General features: G+C 30.3%; 2 protein-coding genes and 1 pseudogene across 2 annotated transcripts in view; all 3 read left to right on the forward strand.

Moving 5' to 3' along the window:
• LOC125836763 (berberine bridge enzyme-like 13) overlaps nt 1-2942 on the forward strand; it is a 79242-nt pseudogene extending 76300 nt beyond the window's left edge.
• LOC125836756 (berberine bridge enzyme-like 22) overlaps nt 1-21907 on the forward strand; it is a 119494-nt gene that overhangs the window by 57828 nt on the left and 39759 nt on the right. The window lies entirely within an intron of this gene.
• On the forward strand, nt 9939-11609 carry LOC125836380 (berberine bridge enzyme-like 28). The gene has a single exon (XM_049515554.1). The coding sequence runs from the start codon at nt 9939-9941 to the stop codon at nt 11607-11609; it is 1671 nt and encodes a 556-aa protein (XP_049371511.1).

Consider the following 21907-nt stretch of genomic DNA (forward strand, 5'->3'; position numbering starts at 1 on the left):
TATCTGCGAGATGACACGGTTAGAAATCACCTATGTGAGTGTGAAATGTAAGCCGTTTCAAAAAGAATTTATGTCAAAAGCCTATTCTTTATACACTCATGAAACTAGGAGGTGTTCATGGCTGAAACAAACACAACCGTAAGAACCATAAATGGTAAAGGGTTAATTGTGTGACATATGGTTGTCTAGGTATACACCAAAGCTCGTCAATTCAAAGATATCGCATCTACCAATTGATCGAGTATATCCGACATATGTTCACTATGGAAAGTCCAAGGGGAAACCTACTTATCCAGATGCAATTGATTCTTGCTTGTAAAGTACACACTCGTCCGTGCATTCCTTATGTTATAAACATTCCCCACTAATGTGGGGGATTGTTGGGTATGTAGCAAGAGTTAATGGGAAATGGAGGGAAGATGAAAGAGGAACTTGAAAAAGTTGAGCACTTGAAAAGTCCTCTTATGCTTTATTGAAAAGACATTTGTCCCTCATCGGTGGTGGAAAGAAAAATAGGAGAGTTTAATTATAGAAACACTCCTATTAATTGTTAAAAGAGTTGGAAAGAGGGACCCCCCTCGCGCCGTCGTCGTCGTCGCTCGCTCGGCTCGGCTTTGATTTTGGATTTGGATTTGGAAAAATGATCGATCGAGAGATTATTTTAGTTAATTAATTAAATTAAAATTAAATGGCCAACATTTTAATTAGTTAATTAACCAATTTAATTAATTAGTTAATTGGCCCGACCCGACTCGAATCCACGCGCGACCCATTTTATTTAAGTCTTTCCCGTTTTATTTGAATTTCCCACCGTTGGAAGTGACTGTTCTGAAAGGGTTGCAACTTTCAGAAACAACCATGACCGTTTGAAAGGTTGCAAACTTTCATGAATGGTCGTGTGGATTCTAAAAGGATTGCAACCTTTCGGAACCAGTTCCTCTTGCCTATAAATACATTGATTCCTCAGACTTATTCCTTACAAATTTTTCTGATTTCTTCTTCTTCTTCTGCACAAAATTTCTTCGTGTACTTTACTGTTGTTTAGTGGTTCGCTGACACTAGAGTTTTGGGTATGAATACACTGGTAATTGAGATCATTCTATCCTGGGAGGACATATTCCAAATCAAACCTCGGATACTAGAGGAGAATAATATCCTTAAGGGGACACTGTGCATTCAGTGGGCTTGATCTTTTTTCTGATTCTGTTTTTCCAGATTGTGGTACGTTTATTTACAGATTTTAGTTTTGTCAATTAATTTTTGTTCATCTATTCTTACTGGTTTATTAAACTTTGGTTACTTCGTGTTTCTGCAAAGTTTATTAAAATCAGTAATTCTGGTTTTTTATACACAGATTGATAACAGTTAACAATCCTTCTTTTTCTCTCAATTTGCCTTTCATCATCATGGGCCAACAAAACTCATGATGACTTTCTTGAATGTCTTACTCACAAAATTATGAACTCAATATCACAAGTCATCCACACTCCTAAAAACTCATCATATTCCACCATTTTGAACTCCTTTTCAGATAACCTAAGGATAACCTCTGACTTCAAACCATCAATTATTTTCACTCATACCAACAAATCTCAAATCCAGGTAGGTATACATTGCTCCAAGATACATGACCTACAAATCAGAATTCGAAGTGGTGGACATGACTATGAGGGTCTTTCACACATTTCGGAGACCCATTTTTTCATAATTGATCTTAGGTTCCTAAGATCAATATCTATTGATACCCAAAAAAAGACTGCTTGTATTCAAGCTGGCGCTACCCTAGGGGATGCTTACTATAGAATCGCTCAAAAAAGTAAAAATTTGGCCGTAGTTGCTGGGGTTTGCCCTACAGTTGGTGTTGGTGGACACTTTAGTGGTGGAGGGTATGGCATGATGTCACGAAAGTTCGGTACTGCTGCTGATAACATCATTGATGCAAAATTGATCGATGCTAATGGACGAATCAAGGATCGAGAGTCAATGGGTGAGGATCACTTTTGGGCTAGCTATTAGAGGATGTAGAGGGACTAGTTTTGGTCTCATTATCTCATGGAAGGTGAAATTAGTCAACATTCCTGAAAAGGTGACCGTGTTCAATGTGACACGAAGGTTGGAACACAATGTAACTCAATTAGTCTACAAATGGCAACATATCGCGGACAAAGTTGATGACAATCTCCTCCTCAGGATCTTCCTGAAGAGCAATATTGAATCTCCATTCAGGCGTGGACAAAGGACTGTCCACGCCTTTTTCACTACAATGTTTGTTGGAGGAGTAGATAAACTCCTCCGCGAAATGCAAAAGAGATATCCAGAACTAGGGTTAGTGAAAGAAGATTGCATTGAGATGAGTTGGATCGAATCTTCACTCTTCTTTGAGGGTTTCCCTAGGGGCACACACTGGATGTGTTACTAGAATGGAATAGCACAACTAATCAAGAGTACTATTTCAAAGGGAAATCAGACTATGTCCAACATCCAATTTCTATATATGGTCTTGAAGGTATATGGAAACTATACAATCAATTAGGTGAAAATTCGAGTGTTGAATTACAGTTTAGTCCTTATGGAGGAAAGTTGAGTGAAATCTCAGAATCTGAAACTCCTTTCCCTCATAGAGCTGGAAATATATTCATGATTGAGTATGCAGTATTTTGGGTGAAATGGAAAATTCTAAGAGAAACATAGCTTGGAATCGAAAGCTTTATCGATACATGGCAAAGTATGTGTCAAAATCTCCAAGAGCTGCTTATTTCAACTATAGAGATCTTGATGTAGGAATGAATCATATTAATGGAAACACAAGCTATGAACAAGCAAGAATTTGGGGAGTGAAATATTTCAAGAACAATTCTGATAGATTGGTGAAAGTGAAGACAAACATTGATCCAACAAATTTCTTTAGAAATGAACAAAGTATTCCCCCTCTATTATCTTAAGCTTAGTGGTAATTAATTTATTCACTATACAAATCAAAGCCATCTCCGGTACTTGTCTAAAAATAGGGCTTTTTAGATATTTCTTTTACGTATATGTACTACTATAGTACTGAAAAATAAATGTAGCGACGATGCGTTCCAAAGATTATGTAAAAATATTGTGTACGAATGAAACTCTATACTTTTTTTTTTTGTTTCTAAAAATGCTCTTTTTAACAATAGAATAATATGACCATTGATAAGTCATTTAATCAAACAAGTGTCATCATATATGATACAAATCATGTAGAGTGATTTTATAAGAGAAGAGTCGTATGTTTAAATGATTTTATTGATACACACTAAATTCAGTGACTTTACTAAATAATTTGGGTTACTTATAAATATATACAAGTAACAAAAAATATTTTATAATGGTTGTATATGTAATGTATCAACATGCATGTATGGCTACCTTTTTGAAACATAAATATTATTGTGTTAGAGCTCACTGTACTACTAAAAAGTGGGCTTCTGGTAATTTGTGGAAGATGATGACTCAAGTAAGGAGCAGCGCGGAAAAGCACATGATTATATTTGGCAAATTAATTCAGGATCGAGTGAGTAGCTTCTGGTGGGATAATTGGAGTGGAAAAGGTCCTCTTGCAAGTTACTATCCTGATGAAAGAAAAGTGTTAGCACCTTGGTTAACAACTTCATTTCTGATGGTGCTTGGAATGTTAATAAGCTAAGCAATTTATTGTCCAATGAAATGGTGCAACACATATGGTTTTAGCAGATGTATACTTTTGAATTATAGAGACTTTACCCTTGAAGTGGATTCATTATCTCTTATCCAAATGATCAACGAGAACAAATGATATAATTATAAACTATTAAGGATCATTGAAGAGGTTCAACATCAGAAGAAATTTGCTAATGTCAAGGTAGAACACTGTTTCAGGGAGGTCAATACGGTTGCAGACCATCTTACTAAATTAGGCGCGAGCAATCAGAATGAGGCCTATAATGACACCTATCAACAACTTCCTATGGGGGCTAGGGGTCCATTCCAACTTGACAAGAACCAAATGCCTTCTATAAGGCTTAAATATGACAAGGCAAATTTTTTTGTTAGTTAGCCAAATAGATTGTTTGTTTTTACGAGGGTTGGACGGTGTAAGATAGCTTCATCTGCCCTCTTTTTGAAGGATAAATTTGTATCCTTGTGTTATGTTCGGTGGTAAGGCCAAGCCCCCCTCTTGTATGCATATTCCGACATATAACACCCCAGACATGGGAAATTTAAAAAAATTAAAATTGAATAAATAATGTTTAATCGTGTATAGACGATTTAAAATTATGTATTAGAGATGTATATACATTTATATACATTGTTGATACAATAAAGTATACATTGCAAACATTTTTTTTTATATATAATCCCAACCAACTCAAATCTCCTCTAGATAGTCTCAAAATTTAGATATAAACCCCTCTCAATGTTTAAAGTCTTTTAATATATTATTCATCCGAAATAACTCATATTTGCGGCACATCAAATTTTAAAATTAATATCTGAGTACGAAAGAATAAGAGGATAAAGAAGGAAAGCAACGAAAAAAGAAAGAAGAAGAAGAAGAGGCTTGTAGCTTGCTTCTGTCCTTAGTCAATTTTGGACTGAAGCTATTCTGACTATCGTATCTTTTTTGAACCGAATACCTTCTTTTGTAATCTCAGGTCTCTCTCTTTTTGAGAGAAGATTTTCTAGAATGGAAGCTTCTCCTTTACTTTTTTAGAGCGTATCACTATTTTGAAATAAAAAAAAAGATTTATGGATGAAGTAATTGTTGGTGCTAAAGGGAGAACTGCGAGGAGCCAACCCTAATACGAGGGGACTGGGTTGGGCTAACCTATGATGTACCAGATGTTATACCAATAGCAGATGTTATAAACTTAATTATGCTTCATAGTTATAGTTTGCATATTTATGGGTTGTAGCTACAATTTAAGTTATCTCGTTTGTATAATTCACGGATTTGTATAAATTCGCAGGTTTGTATAATTCGCGGGTACATTTGTATAAATTCGAAATATATAACGAATTTATACAATTACAAACATCAGAAGTGTAAACAATTATACAAATTATATTATACAAATTACGAATTATACAAAAGTTATACAAATTATATTATACAAAATCTGAATTATACAAACGTGCGAATTATACAAAACTAAAAAGTTGAGCTGCGTAATTATAGCTAAAAGTAGCCCCGAATTGTAAATAAGGCAAACTATAGTTATGTTAAGTAATTAACTATTATATGTTTGCTTATATGTAATTTTCCCTCACAACAACAACCACAATTAGTGTCTTGAGTATGGAAGAAGAAAAGTGAAGTAGAAGGAAGAAGAAGTTAGGTAATCTTGATCCAATAGACATTTTGTTTAGTTTTCCGAAATAATTTCATTTACTTAATAAGCTTTCGATATATTTACTCATCACAATTACTTCAAAGTATGAGAGTAGGCCTTTTGTAATTTGCGCAGTTTCTTGGACCACAATTACAAGTCTTCAATATTACTCTATGGTCTCATTTTATATCCAAGTGGCATAGCTATATTGTCCTAACAATGGTTACTCAAACACCTTTTGTTAAAAAATTAAATTGTGCATATAAAAAATAATTCTTATTTATAAATCAAAATCAACTTTCTAGAACTATATGCTAAAGTTTTAAATATCCTTAGTAAAATTTCTAATTTTACTGTCATTTTATTTCCGCGGATATATAGAAATTTATCATAATATTTTTCCATCCGATAGCGTCTAAGAAAATTATTAGCATCTTTATCTATATTTATCATCTAAAGGTCAAAGTGGATTTGGTCAATGATAATTTTGGGACAATATACATATAGGAAGTTTGACACAAAACCCCATCAATTTTGATAAATTTAAGAAATTACAATTTCTTATTAAGGTCTAGTTTGGCCTATAATGCTCCAAACAGAATTTTCTCAAAACCCAAGGCTCGAACTCGAGACCTTCAAATAAGGATGGCACAATCCCATCACTGCACCACAACTCATGATGGTAACATTTAATGACTAGAGTATTTGTTTAATCTTTATGTTCCAATAATGCAGAGGAAATGTTGAAGTTTTCTATACAAATTTCTTTATTTAAGGCGACATATATAATATATATAATATATTGATCATCAATTCTAGAAGATAAGATATGTAAGATTTAAAAATTGGAGAAAGATATTCTCTAATTTGTTTTATTGATCGTTATCAATGATATGAATAATTATACCAATAATGCTAAGTACGAACAAAATATAAAAATAAAAACTGATAATATATGAATAAGCATAACAATTATTGACTAATCTTTGGAATGTATATATATACTTTTCAATTACGAAAAAAAAAATGCACGCAGAGTTCAATTTTGCTTTTTAAAACTTAAAAAAGAAAACTCTATCACGGATTAAGAAATGTTTTACGAATAAAGTATGTGAAAACACAACAGTTAGTAATATGTATTTCAATTCTTGACTTTCCTATCATTTTGTGAATTTTAGTATGATGATATATGGAAAGTACCCCTTTACGAAACTCATTTTTCACAAATGCTCTTAAATCATAATTTCCACTCATGTCTAGATGTATGTGTTAGGGTATATACTATTAATCATGCGTTTAGACATAGTATTCTAATAATTTTCAAGATTAAATATCTAAGTGGGAGATTGTTAGGGTATATACTATTAACCATGCATTTAGATATAGTACATTATAACAATTGTGATGGTTAAAAGTCTAAGTGGGAGATTGTTGGGATATATACTATTAACCAAGTGTTAAGAAATAATATTTATTATAGCATAAATATTTGCTCAATTTAATAGATCATATATTCGTTTATGGTGTCTATTTACTTATATAGTAGATGATTTAGTGTGTAGAGTTTTAGCTTATACACACAGGATTAAATCATCGGTTCTTATAAGTATAAAGTTTTTTGTTCACAATCTAGGATGGAAATTGGGCATTCCATCGGTACGATTGTAGCACAAGATTATAGGTAATTTATCTTGATTATGGGAACGGTATAGTTCCAACTTCTTGTGCTAGTGCATTTTGTATGTATTGAATGGGACCGAGTAGAGATAGTTGTTTTAGACTGACTGACAAAACATATTCTCTAAACTATTAAATGTACTTATATTCTTAATCTTGATATAACTATTATGATCTGTATATATTAATTATCGTTTTGATTTATTAAAGGTGAGATTCTGAGATGGGTCAATATGCTTGGTAAGTTGGATGATAATAATATATATTGGTGAAATAATAAGTTCGTTGATGGAATCCATGTCTCGTTATAGAGATTGATTGATATGCCTTTTTGAGAAACTTATAAGTTTTCATCGTGTCAAACCTTGCAAGTGGATTTATGAATCCGACACATGAAATGAGTTAAGTAGTGCTCTAAAGGAAATTAATCATTAAGTTAAATTCGTTAGTAATTTAATTTATTGATTAGTAGCTGAAATCTTAACATGGGGAATTACATAAGTGTTTAATGGGGAATTACGAAATATAATTAGAGGAGTGCAATTACGAATTTCTAGTGGAATGATTTGTAATTTATTATGGTAAGAATAATTCAAATTAATTATTTGGAATTATTTCCATAATAGGAAGCCTTAGTAATTAATTTTGTGGTCCCTCCAGTGCCCATATTTAACTAGAACTCAAAATCCTAATTCTAAAGGGAAAACAGGAGAGGCATTAGTTTTCTTATAAAAAGAAAACTAGCGTGTATTTTTCGGTTGAAGAAAAATAACGTGTGTTTGGTTCTCCTCTTTGGACTGTGAAGAAATCTCTATAATTAAGGGTTCTTCTAGCCCTAGATGGATTAGTTATTCTATTCGATACTTGCCCACCCAAGTATTGAGAGAGTTCAGATGTGAACTTGGGATCACTGTTGAAGACCATAGCTATCTTGTAGATTCACTTGAAGGGCTGTCTAACTTGGGGATTCGCTTGAAGGTATTTGTTCACGCTTCAAGAGGTATTTATTAAATTAAATTTCAGTATGTTTATGTGTTCTAGCATGATTATGTGTTATAATATAAACGGTATTAGTTATCTATTATTCATGTAAGCAGTAAAGATTTAAGTATGCTTCCGCTGTGCATATAGTTTTCCAACAGTATGCTCTTAATGTTTCATGTTATGTATGGATATGCTCGGGTCAATAATCGAATTAGGTGTTGATTCCGTCGAGAATGTAGGCTTGGGGCATGACAGATTTTGTAAGAGGAAAGTCATAAGTTGAGTGATTTTATCGATACAAAACTAAATTTAATGACTTTGTTTAATAATTTTACATACTTGAGTTATATAACCTTTTGATATTTACTTAGGGGTGTCAAATGGGTGGGTTTGGTTGAAATTGGAGATATTAAAATAGGTTGAGATAGAAATCGGGTTGGGTCTTGACCCGCCCAAGTTTACTTTGGGCTCAAATGGGTTGGGTTCAAATGACCTAAAAAACGGATTGGGTCTTGACCCGATTAATCTCAATAATTTTAATATAGTGATATTTAACTTTTATAATCGCAATTCAAATTTCCGCTCAAGATTTTTTTTTTTTTTAAAGTAACAAATGGATAGATAAATCCTAAAAGATGTTAAATAGATAATAATTCGTATCTTTAATATAGGAACATATTTTAGTAAAGAGTTTTAAAACGGGTTGAAATTGAAGATTGAATTGGGCTCAATTGAGGATTCTCTTAAAATGGGTTAAGCTTGAATGGGTTGAGATTAAACCCAATTCAAATTATCTTGAGCCCAAGCCTTAAAATTCTGGGCAGATTACCTATGTTTGGGTTCACTTTTGACACCCCTAATTTACTCATCACAATTACAAATATTTAGACATTTTGAGTTCAACGTATTATAATAATGTATAAATTTTAGGAATCACATAGTTTTAATATAAAATTTGAATCTATCCCTATTTAGTTTGTGATTACATTAATCCCTGAAAAAGTAAAACTAACCGGATACAGCTCGGATACATTAAAAACTAGCTCGGATACATTATAAAATAAACCAGATACATAATATGTGGCACAGATACATTAAAAACTAGCTCGGATACATTATAAAATAATTTAGAATTAGGAGAGAAATAAGGGATTTTAGAGATTTTTAGAAATAGAAATAAATATTAGAAATAAGGAAACATAAAACGTGTATTTTATTAATTTTTCCTATAATGTATGCAGTGTCTTGGACCACAATTACAAGTCTTCAATATTATTAAACCTTCTCATTTTATACCCGTGGAGATATATGTACAATATATTATATATGTAGAAATTTATGCTGATATTTTCGTATTAACATCTTTATCCATATTTATCATATAAAGGTCAAAGTGGATTTGGTAAATGATATTTTTGGGATAATAGACATATAGGAAGTTTGACACAAAACCCCATCAATTTTCATAAATTTAGAAAAATTACAATTTCTTATTAAGGTATAGTTTGACATTTAAAAAATCAAGTCGGACAAACGGGTACGTTAATGATTAGAATATTTGCTTAATCTTTATGTCCCAATAATGCGGAGGAAATGTCAAGTTTTCTACGCAAATTTCATTATTTAAGGCGACATATATATTATATATATAATATATTGATATATAAATAATTATACGCATGTTATGACAGTAAGATAAAAATAAAAACAAATAACCCACGTTAGGCATGAGGAAGATCTTTTATATGAATAAACATCACAGTTGACTAATCCTTTTGGTGCTTGGAAGTTTCATTTGTGTTTGTCTCCAATAAATTAGAGGTATTAGGATTTGAAACTAATCAAGCTTCTTTAATTTCCCCTAGCTAAAACTATAAGTAGAAGCTGTTAGTTTCTATTTTCTCCATTATCAAACTTTGCAACAACAAATAATCAATTATGACTACTTTCAACAAGTTAACAATCCTTCTCTTTCTCTCAATTTGTCTTACATCATCATGGGCCAACAAAACTCATGACGACTTTTTTGAATGTCTTACTCACAAAATTACGAACTCAATATCACAAGTCATCCACACTCCTAAAAACTCACTATACTCCACCATTTTGAACTCCTTTTCAGATAACCTAAGGATAACCTCCGACTTCAAACCATCAATTATTTTCACTCCTACCAACGAATCTCAAATCCAGGTAGCTATACATTGCTCCAAGATACATGACCTACAAATCAGAATTCGAAGTGGTGGACATGACTATGAGGGTCTTTCACACATTTCGGAGACCCCTTTTTTCATAATTGATCTTAGGAACCTAAGATCAATATCCATTGATACCCAAAAAAAGACTGCTTGGATTCACGCTGGCGCGACCCTAGGGGAAGTTTACTATAGAATCGCTCAAAAAAGTAAAAATTTGGCCGTAGTTGGTGGTGTTTGCCCAACAGTTGGTGTTGGTGGATACTTTAGTGGTGGAGGGTATGGCATGATGTCACGAAAGTTCGGTACTGCTGCTGATTACATCATTGATGCAAAATTGATCGATGCTAATGGACGAATCAAGGATCGAGAATCAATGGGTGAGGATCACTTTTGGGCTATTAGAGGAGGTGGAGGGACTAGTTTTGGTCTCATTATCTCATGGAAGGTGAAATTAGTCGACATTCCTGAAAAGGTGACTGTGTTCAATGTGACACGAAGGTTGGAACAAAATGTAACTCAATTAGTCTACAAATGGCAACATATCGCGGACAAAGTTGATGATAATCTCCTCCTCAGGATCTTCCTGAAGAGCAATATTGAATCTCCATTCAGGCGTGGACAAAGGACTGTCCACGCCTTTTTCACTACAATGTTTGTTGGAGGAGTAGATAAACTCCTCCGCGAAATGCAAAAGAGCTTCCCGGAACTAGGGTTAGTGAAAGAAGATTGCATTGAGATGAGTTGGATCGAATCTATACTCTTCTTTGCGGGTTTCCCTAGGGGCACATCACTTGATGTGTTACTAGATTGGAATAGCACAACTAATCAAGAGTACTATTTCAAAGGGAAATCAGACTATGTCCAACACCCAATTTCTATAAATGGTCTTGAAGGTATATGGAAACTATACAATCAATTAGGGGAAAATTCGGGTGTTGAATTACAGTTTAGTCCTTATGGAGGAAAGTTGAGCGAAATCTCAGAATCTGAAACTCCTTTCCCTCATAGAGCTGGAAATATATTCATGATCGAGTATTCAGTATTTTGGGTGAAAATGGAAAATTCTAAGAGAAACATAGCTTGGAATCAAAAACTTTATCGACACATGGCTAAGTATGTGTCAAAATCTCCAAGAGCTGCTTATTTCAACTATAGAGATCTTGATTTAGGAGTGAACAATATTATTGGAAACACAAGCTATGAACAAGCAAGAATTTGGGGAGTGAAATATTTCAAGAACAACTTTGATAGATTGGTGAATGTGAAGACAAAAATTGATCCAACAAATTTCTTTAGAAATGAACAAAGTATTCCCCCTCTTTTTGCGGAGGTTGGACGATCTAAGATAGCTTCATCTGCCCTCTTTTTGAAGGATAAATTTGTATCCTTGTGTTATGTTCGGAGGTAAGGCCAAGCCCCCCTCTTGTATGCATATTCCGATATATAACACCCCAGACATGGGAAATTTAAAGAAAATAAAATTGAATAAATAATGTATAATTGTGTATAGATGATTTAAAATTATGTATTAGAGATGTATATACATTTATATACGTTGTTGATACAATAAAGTATACACTGCAACCTTTTTTTTATATATATAATCCCAACCAACTCAAATCTCCCCTAGATAGTCTCAAAATTTAGATATAAACCCCTCTCAATGTTTAAAGTCTTTTAATATATTATTCATCCGAAATAACTCATATTTGCAGCACATCAAATTTTAAAATTAATGTCTGAGTATGGAAGAATAAGAGGATGAAGAAGGAAAGCAACGAAAAAAGAAAGAAGAAGTAGAGGCTTGTAGCTTGCTTCTGTCCTTAGTCAATTTTGGACTGAAGCTGTTCTGACTATCGTATCTTTTTTTGAACCGAATACCTTCTTCTATAATCTCAGGTCTCTCTCTTTTTGAGAGAAGATTTTCTAGAATGGAGGCTTCTCCTTTACTTTTTTAGAGTGTATCGCTATTTTGAAATAAAAAAAAGATTTATGGATGAAGTAATTGTTGGTGTTAAAGGGAGAAATGCGAGGAGTCAACCCTTATACGAGAGGACTAGGTTGGGCTAACCTATGATGTACCGGTTGTTATACCAATAGCAGAAGCAGTAACAACAAGAGGAACTTTCGCAAATAGCCACTATCATAAACTTAATTATGCTCCATAGTTATAGTTTGCATATTTATGGGTTGTAGTGACAATTTAAGCTATCTCGTTTGTATAATTCACGTATTTATATAAATTCGTAGGATTGTATAATTCGTGTGTACATTTGTATAATTCAATTATTTTTGTAGAAATTCAAAATAACGAATTTATACAATTACAAACATCATAAGTGTAAACAGTTATACAAATCACGAATTATACAAAAGTTCTACAAATTATATTATACAAAATCTGAATTATACAAACGTGCGAATGATCAAAACTAAAAAGTTGAGCTGCGTAATTATAGCTTAAAGTAGACCGTGAATTGTAAATAAGCAAACTATAATTATGTTAAGTAATTAACTATTATATGTTTGCTTATATGCGTAATTTTCCCTAACAACAACAACCACAATTAGTTTCTTGAGTATGGAAGAAGAAAAGTGAAGTCGAAGGAAGAAGAAGAAGTTAGGTAATCTTGATCCAATAGACATTTTGTTTAGTTTTCCGAAACAATTTCATATACTTAAGTAAGCTTTCGATATATTTACTCATCACAATTACTTCAAAGTATGAGAGTAGGCCTTTTGTAATTTGCGCAGTTTCTTGGACCACAATTACAAGTCTTCAATATTACTATATGTTTTCATTTTATATCCAAGTGGCATAGCTATATTGTCCTAACGATGGTTACTCAAACATCTTTTGTCAAAAAATTAAATTGTGCATATATAAAATAATACTTATTTATAAATCAAATTCAACTTTTTAGAAATATATGCTAAAGTTTTAAATATTCTTAATAAAATTTCTAATAATACCGTCATTTAATTTCCACGGATATATAGAAATTTATCATAATATTTTTCCATCCGATAGTGTCTAAGAAATTTATTGGCATCGTTGTCCATATTTATCATCTAAAGGTCAAAGTGGATTTGGTCAACGATAATTTTGGGACAATATACATATAGGAAGTTTGACTTAAAACCCCATCAATTTTGATAAATTTAAGAAATTACAATTTATTATTAAGGTCTAGTTTGACCTACAACATAATTTTTTCAAAATTCAAGACTCGAACTCGAGACCTTCAAATAAGGATGGCACAGTCCCGTCACTGCACCACAACTCATGATGGTAACGTTTAATGACTAGAGTATTTGTTTAATCTTTATGTTCCAATAATGCAGAGGAAATGCTGAAGGTTTCTACACAAATTTCTTTATTTAAGGCGACATATATATTATATATAAAATATATTGATCATCAATTCTAGAAGATAAGATATGTAAGATTTAAAAATTGGTGAAAGATTTTCTCTTATTTGTTTTATTGATCGTTATCAATGATATGAATAATTATACCAATAATGCTAAGTACGAACAAAATATAAAAATAAAAACTGATAATATATGAATAAGCATAACAATTATTGACTAATCTTTGGAATGTATATATATACTTTTCAATTACGAAAAAAAATATTGCACGCACAGTTCAATTTTGCTTTTTAAAATAAAAAAAAGAAAACTCTATCACGGATTATGAAATGTTTTATACCATTTTTTGGTGCGGAACTGGTAGTTGGGGGATTCATGAAAGTCGTAGTGTGCCATTTTTCGGTGCGGAACTGGTAGTTGGGGAATTCATGAAAGTGGTAGTGTGGTTGGTGGTAGTGTGTTAGGTGAGTATTTTATTTTAAAGATTTTATTGTAGTATTCTTTTGCCAAGTGTCTTAATCTTGGTATTTCTTTAATATTAGGTGTGAAATTCATGGTAAAATATAATATTGTTCTTCCGATAGTTGTTTTAATCTGAATATTTCATTAATATTATTTATGATATATTCTAGATATAACATATCTTGGGTTCTTTGGTACATATATAAATTTTCCTTCATTAATTGTTCTAATAATTTTATATCTTTCATAGATTCTGTCCAATATTGTAAATATTCGTAGTTCATTTTAGTCTGAATTTATTTCTAAATCGTACTATTCTATTCTTTCGTAGTCTAAATCATGTAAGTCTATTTCATACCATTGTTGGTTTAATATATCTTCCGATTCGTTATCATTAAATATTTTTTCCCATATGATCCTTCTTAATTCAATTATTTTTATATCTTTAAGTATATATAATATTAAAGTTTCGTAGTTTTTTATCGTTTCATTATGAACGTAAGTAGTCATGTTCTTTATCATGCAAGTTTTTTATTTCAAATTATTCCTTCCTATCATATTCATAATTGATTAAATTCATATTAGATCATTATGAACTAGATTATCTTTATCATGTTTTCCTGTCACTATTAGCATCGTACTTTAGCGGATACTTCCTTCTTATCAGCGCCTCAACTTTGTTTACTCCCCTAAACGGCTTTCCTGGCATAGTATAGAAGTTTTTTCCGTGTTTCCAGTGTGCTAATAAACTAGAAATCATGATTCAAATAATATTAATACATAATAACTAACATAAATTTATTCAATCATATATATGATATTCAGGAATATATGAAATTAGTTCTGCATATTTTTTGAACAATATACTTTTGCCTCTTGCTTAGCTATGCTATCTGAAATATCTTAGTGGATTTCAGATTTCGCCATATTAACTTTTAAGTATTTTTATATCTTTAGGGGAGAGAGTGTTTTTAAGAAAATGTTTATTACGTTAGGCATTGCCTGCCTTTCATTTACATATATCCTCCCTTATATAGAGAAGAATTCTTACTTACTACTTAAAATAATGTACCTATATAGAATAATAATGTGCCTAATAATATAGTATGACACACCATACCTACTACTTATGACACACCATACACTTGTCCACTTAATAAATTACACCCTCTACCATCCCTTACACATGCCCATCCTTATTATGACACACATTATGACTCACTACTTAACATTATGACACACTACTATTCACACCATACTTTATTGACTATTTTACAAGACAAATAATTTTACTCTTATCTCATCTTTTTATTTTGTCCGCATCTCATCTTAATCATCTTATCTTCTTATCATCTGCTTCCGTCTTTATCTCTTTATTCCAGCTGGACGTCTGAGATTATATTATCTTCTCCGTTACATTTTGAACATATATGGTCAGGGTATTTGTGACCAATTAGCTTGCAATATCTGGTTAATAATTCTGCCGAAATAAATCCTTCTTTTAGTGCTCGTGTCGTAGGTCGTTCTTCTGGCTTAAGTAGTGATAAAATTCATCTTTGGACTTCATTCATATCTGCTTTCCTTAGCTCACTTGAATTGGAATAAATCATTAGTTGGTCTCTTGCATAGTAGCTCCATATAGCGTTTCCGTTTAAATAGTTATTTGCTAGCTCTTGTATAATCGTTGATATACCAATTATCCTTTTGTTGGCATAAAAACTCGGTATCTCTATTTTGCATATCTTTTCTTGTTGTCCGATATCCTCCGGTATAATCATATCTTTAGTTAATCCTATCTTGATAACCTGTATTGGAGGTTTTATTACCTCGTATAATATCTCCGCTGGTGCTGTATAGAATTTTATATAAAATAAATTTCCTTTCGTAACTCTTTTGTATGTGACGAATGCTTTGTGTAGTTCTGGTATTCCACTAACTTCTTCTCCATCGTATGTGTATACGGTATTTAACAATCCGTAGTTGTAACATGTTCTTACTAAATTAACGTTAGTTTTCGGTTGTGCAATTAACTTGTTATATCCTTGTAACTTTTGTGTCAAATAATCCTGGTTTAGTTCTTTTGTAGTTGACCTGGGGTTGCGGTTTAAATAAGTTTGGATTTTGTGGATATTTTCAATATAGGTTCGTGTGATATAGTTATATGTCTTTTTCTCATTTTGGTTTTGCAAACTATCTGCGTAAGTAGATGTTTGTGGTTTTATGGACATATGTCTAGGTGTCCTTTGGGTAAATGATTTTTCGAATAGCTGGTTTAAGTTAGCATTTTTATATTGTTTATCACTAACTTGTTTGCTTGTACCTGCAGCTATATTTAAACAAATGTTATGGGTTTTAAGGAGTTTCCCATCGTCTCCTTTTAGCTATGGGTTTTTTTCGTCTTCCGATCGACGTAGCTCCGCATTTTTATAGTCATGCTGCTGACTAGCTTTATACTTCAGATTATCTTTATTAGTCTTTAGCTTTTGTATCTCGTTGTCCATACTGTCCACTTTTATACAAAGTGTAGGTATGGCTTTGAGTATCTCTTCCATTGTATTTTCGTTCTCAGTCTGAGTAGCTTTGTCTTGATAAGTAATCTGCAATAATATTCTTATTAGTTTTTATTACTTCAATTGTAAATGTGAAATTTAATATATTTAATACCAATCTCCTTATTTCTTTTGTTGTTACCGAATCTTGTATTTTTCTTGTTAGCCACCATTTTACTTGTGTATTATCTGTTCTTATAATAAATTTGTTATATACAATATATGGTTCAAATGATAATAAACACTTATATACTAAATACAATTCTTTTCTATTTATTTCCCATTTTATTTCTGTATTATTAAATGTTCCTGAATAATACCTGCAATGATGTTCTATCGTAGTGTCATCATACCTGTATTTTAATATTCCTCCATAACTTTTTTCACTCGCATCTGATTCTATTATATAAGTAAATTTTTTGTTTTCATCTGGAAAGGATAGTTTAGGTAAGTTTTTACATAATAATTTTACCTTTTGTATTTGTATTTGATCTTTTTTATCAAACTGATATTCTATATCTTTCTTTAATTTTTGTTGTAATGATTTTAAATTCTCTGTTAATTTTGGTATGTATTCTCTTACTTGATTTACTAGTCCTAAGAATGATTGTAATTTCTTTTTTGTGTCTAGTTGTTCATTTGAGTTAATTATTTTTTGTAATATATGTGTTTGCATTTTTATTCCGTTTTTATCAATTTGTATTCCTAAGAATTCTATTTGATTTTTCATTATATCAGCTATCTTTTTACTTAGACTTATACCTGAATATTCTATGATGTGTATAAATTTTTCTAATAATCTTATATGTTCATCTTGTGTTTTGGAATATAATAATATATCATCAATGTACACAACACAATTTTCTATTTGTTTAAAGTAATTGTCCATAAAGTGTTGATATCTACATGGTGCGTTTTTATATCCAAATGGTAATACATTCCATTCATAAAATCCTTGTGGTACAGTGAATGTTGTTAGTTTTTTAGATTCTTCTTCTAGTTTTAAGTGATAAAATCCTGATTTACAATCAAATTTGCTAAAATAATTATATCCTTGTATTTGTCTTATCTTTAGTATTTTATTTGGTATCGGATAATTATATGTTTTAGTTTTTGCATTTAAATTTCTATAATCAATAACCATTCTGCTTTTTCCTCTTTTTTGTTCACTATGTTTATTTACGATAAATGCCGGGCTTGTGTGCTTACTATTGCTTTCTTGTATATATCCTTTTTCTTGTAATTCATCTATATGTATCTTAAATTCGATTAAATCATTAAAATTATACTTTAATGGTTTTTGGGTTATTATACTGTTATTATCAATTAGCTCAATTTTTACTTTTGTTTTATGTTTTTCCCATCCTTGTAAAGGATCCTCACTATATAATAATTCTAACTTATCTTAAATTATTTTTACTTTATCTATAGAGAATATAATTAATTCTATTTTAAGGTCTTCTTCTTTTATATTTTCTAATTTTTGTGTAATTTTCTCACTTCCTTTTATCCATTCTGTTGTTTTTCGTTTTTTATTATTTACTCTTTTTGCTCCTATTTTTTGTTTACACGGTGTCGTGAACCACTAGTGTGTTTTTGTTATTATATGTGGGTATAATTTTTCTAAAAATGGCATTCCTAATAGCATATCTTTTGTAGTTAATTCAAAGTTATATATTTCTTTTATAGTTAATATCTTATCCCATATTTGTACTTTTATATTTTTTGTCTTATATGTGATCATGCTTCCTTCATTATTAAATCTCGTTACTACTATCGGTGTTTTTAATTTTTCCCATTTATCTTCTGGTAACAATTGTATTTACATATATTAGCTTCTGCTCCCGTATCTATCATTGGTGTATAATATCGGTTGTAATATCCTTCTATTATTATCTTTGCAAGTATATATATTTTCATATTTTTATTATACTAAAGCCCTTTTTATTATTACTCTTTTATTTTCATAATTTATTGTTAACTGTTTGTCTTCTAGATTATATGGTTTTACTTGTTCTAGTCATTTTATTCCTAAAATGATATTTTCATTTCCTTGATATATTTTGAATTTTATCACTATTGGTACTCCTCCGATGATTATTTCCTTTTCTGTAGTTTCTTCGGTATACATTAATGCTTTTGGTAGTTCGGAGCATGATTGTTCAATAGTTATTATTTCATCTTCCGTCACTAATTCTCTTGTAATATAGTTTTCTTCTCGTCCTGTATCTATTAATATTAAATATTTTCGTTGTTCCATTATTCCCGTTATGTAGTAATGATGTGGTTTTATATCTTCCTCCATTGATTTTTGTAGAGTTTTATCTATTCTTCTTGAGGTACTCATTTTTTATGAGATTTGTGGTATTTCACAGTTCATGTTTATTCTTTTTGATGTTGATGTACTTAATCTTTCTTTTACTATTACTAAATCTTCTTCTATGTCAATTTCATTATAACTATAGTCATTCTTGTCTATGACTGTGACTATTCTTTCAAAAGGATCTTCTATTTTTATTTTTTTTATTTTATTTTTTGCTGTTATTTTATGTTTTGTCGTTAAAACATATAAGTTTTTACATCTAGTTGTAAATATTTTACTTCTCGGGGCTAGTTCTATTCCTGACATTCTCCAATATAATACTAACGATTTATCTATATTTCTGTCATTTATTGCTACTGAGTAATTAGCACTTATTATAAATTTAAATTTTTGGTATATGAGGTTACCTTTTACCGCAATTATTATACTTTTTTCTATAGGTTGTATAATTCTATCATCTGCTAAGTATATTTCTATGGGTGTATTTATTCCTTCACTAAAACATGTTTTTATTAGTATTTCTGTTCCTCCTAAATGTATATATTTAATTGGATTTTTAGCCTTAATATCTTGTATTTCTTTATTTATTATTCGTTTATTTATTATTGATATTTTGGCCTTTCCTTTAGTATATTTGCAATCTATGATATGTTCTCTTTGACTTACTACATAATATTCTTCTTTTTATCGTTTAAACAAGTTTCTTATTGTTGGTATTTCGAATATTTTTGCTACGCTTAGGTCTAATTCTTTTCCTTTTATTTGTTCAAATATATTATTATCAAATATTATTTTTTGTTCTGCTGATTCTTCATCTTGATATTTTTCTTTAGTTATTATTTGTATATCTTTTTCAATCATTGATATCGTATTCATTATCTGATTCTATTACTGGATTATTTTCCATTTCATTTTCCGATAATTCATATATGCTATCATTGCTTTCTAATTCATAATCTACGTATTCTATTTGTGTATATTTTTCATCGTCTATTATTATTTATGATATTTGTTTTCTCTTTGAATTTTTAGGTAATTTACAATCTCTAGCTATATGTCCTAATTTTCCACAATTATAACAAGTACATTCCGTTAGTTTTATTTTTGGTCTATATGGTCTTTTGGTTTTGTAGTTTTTTACATAGTACCTTCTTGGTTTTTTATATTTATATTTTGATATATTTTTTTTATTATATTTCTTTCTATTTTTATAATACTTATCCGTACAACCAAATTGGGGTGTTGTTTTATTTTTGCAACATGCTAAGTTCTTTATTAATATTTTTTCCATTTTTCTTTCTTCTTTATGCTTTTCACATAGTTCCATAAACCATCGTTGCAAGAATTTCATTCTAGCTCCTAAGGTGTCCGTTAATTCTGCTTCATTCCAACTTTTTATTATTTTTGAATTAAAAGGTTCTGGTAATTTTGTAAAATATAATTTTCTTATTTCTTTACTTTCTTCTGTGCTATATGTTCCTTTATAATAATATTCTGTAAATGCACATGTATATTCATCTATGTAACACATATTACATATTGCTAATTTTGTCATTAGATTCCGATTTATGATTCTTTCTTTATTTTGTTCTTCTACTTCTGTTGTCATACTACTACATTCATTTCTTATAGCTATTTCGTATTTATATAATATTTCCATGGTTGTATTGGCTATTCCACCATCAAATTTTTTATTATTTCTTAAAGTTGTTAAGCTTTCATTTGTTAAATTTTGTAGCCGTAATTTTACTGTTCCTATAAGTGTTCTTTCTATGTATCCTGGTGCCTCTGCTATTACTATCTTGTTATCTATTAATTGTTTTGATATGTATCCTACCTATAATTGGATTGTTTTATTTATATCTGCTACACAGTCTAAATCTAAAAAATCATGTTGTCCAGTTATTGGTTTAGGCGTCCATTTTTTATTTAATCTTTTATCCCATGTAGTTTTTTCTTTATTATATTGTTCATAATTTTTATTATAATATTTTGGATTAAATTTTTTTAGGTTTTTTACACCTGATGTGCTAGGTTTTTCGTCCATGTCTAAGTCTTCTGTATTTACTTCTAAATTTTTTGTATTATCTATGTTTGCTAAAAGTTCCGTATATGTTTCGCTTGTTTCCGAATGTTGTTCTAGATCATCGTCGTTTATTTCATCTACTCTTATTTCGGGTAGATTATCATTTTCTTCTTTTTCTTCTATTTCATCTTCTAGTTGCAATTTTTCTTTAAATTTAATTATCTCATTTGTTAATTTCGTTTTTTGTTCTTTTTCTTTTTGTTTTATTTCATACATTTCTTTTAATATTGCTAGCTCTTTTTCTATTTCTATTATTTTGGTTTTTTTTACTTCTTCTAATTGTTGTACTTCCTTTTTTGCTTGTTGTTTTATTTTTTCAATTTCCGTTTTTCTATCTATTTCTTTATTTTCTTTTGTTATTCTTATCATAGCAGTTAAACTATCTTCTAGTTTTACCATTTCTTTTTCTAACATTAAACTTATATTATCACCTATTTTCTTATATCTTCTTCCTAGATTAGAAAATATTATCTTTATTTTTAATCCGTCATAATTTTCATATGTTTTTTCATCTATTGCGTATTCTTCTTTATTCACTAATAAATTATGTTGTAGTTTATATTCTAAGTTATTTATTTGTATTTCTAGATATAAAATAGTATTTCTTTGTGCTATTATAGATTTGTGACAAATTTTCTACGAATATATTATTGTTAAGTCTATTTTGCCTATGTTCTAATTCTTGTCGTTTTTCTATAATTACTTCATTAAGTTTTTGTCTATAGTCACTATTCTTGTTATTCATTGTATTTTTAAGTATTGAATATATTTATATTCTATTTTAGATATATTATCTATTAATTGATTTAATTTTTCGTTATCAGTTTTTGTCATATTAAGTTGTTTATATTCCGAATATAATTTGTTTAATTTTCTTCTTAATTTTCTACTCGTATGTTTCTTACCGTGTT

The sequence above is a fragment of the Solanum verrucosum genome, unplaced genomic scaffold, assembly GCF_900185275.1.
Source record: "Solanum verrucosum unplaced genomic scaffold, falcon-dt-bn FXZP01000278.1, whole genome shotgun sequence".
Classification (NCBI taxonomy): domain Eukaryota; kingdom Viridiplantae; phylum Streptophyta; class Magnoliopsida; order Solanales; family Solanaceae; genus Solanum; species Solanum verrucosum.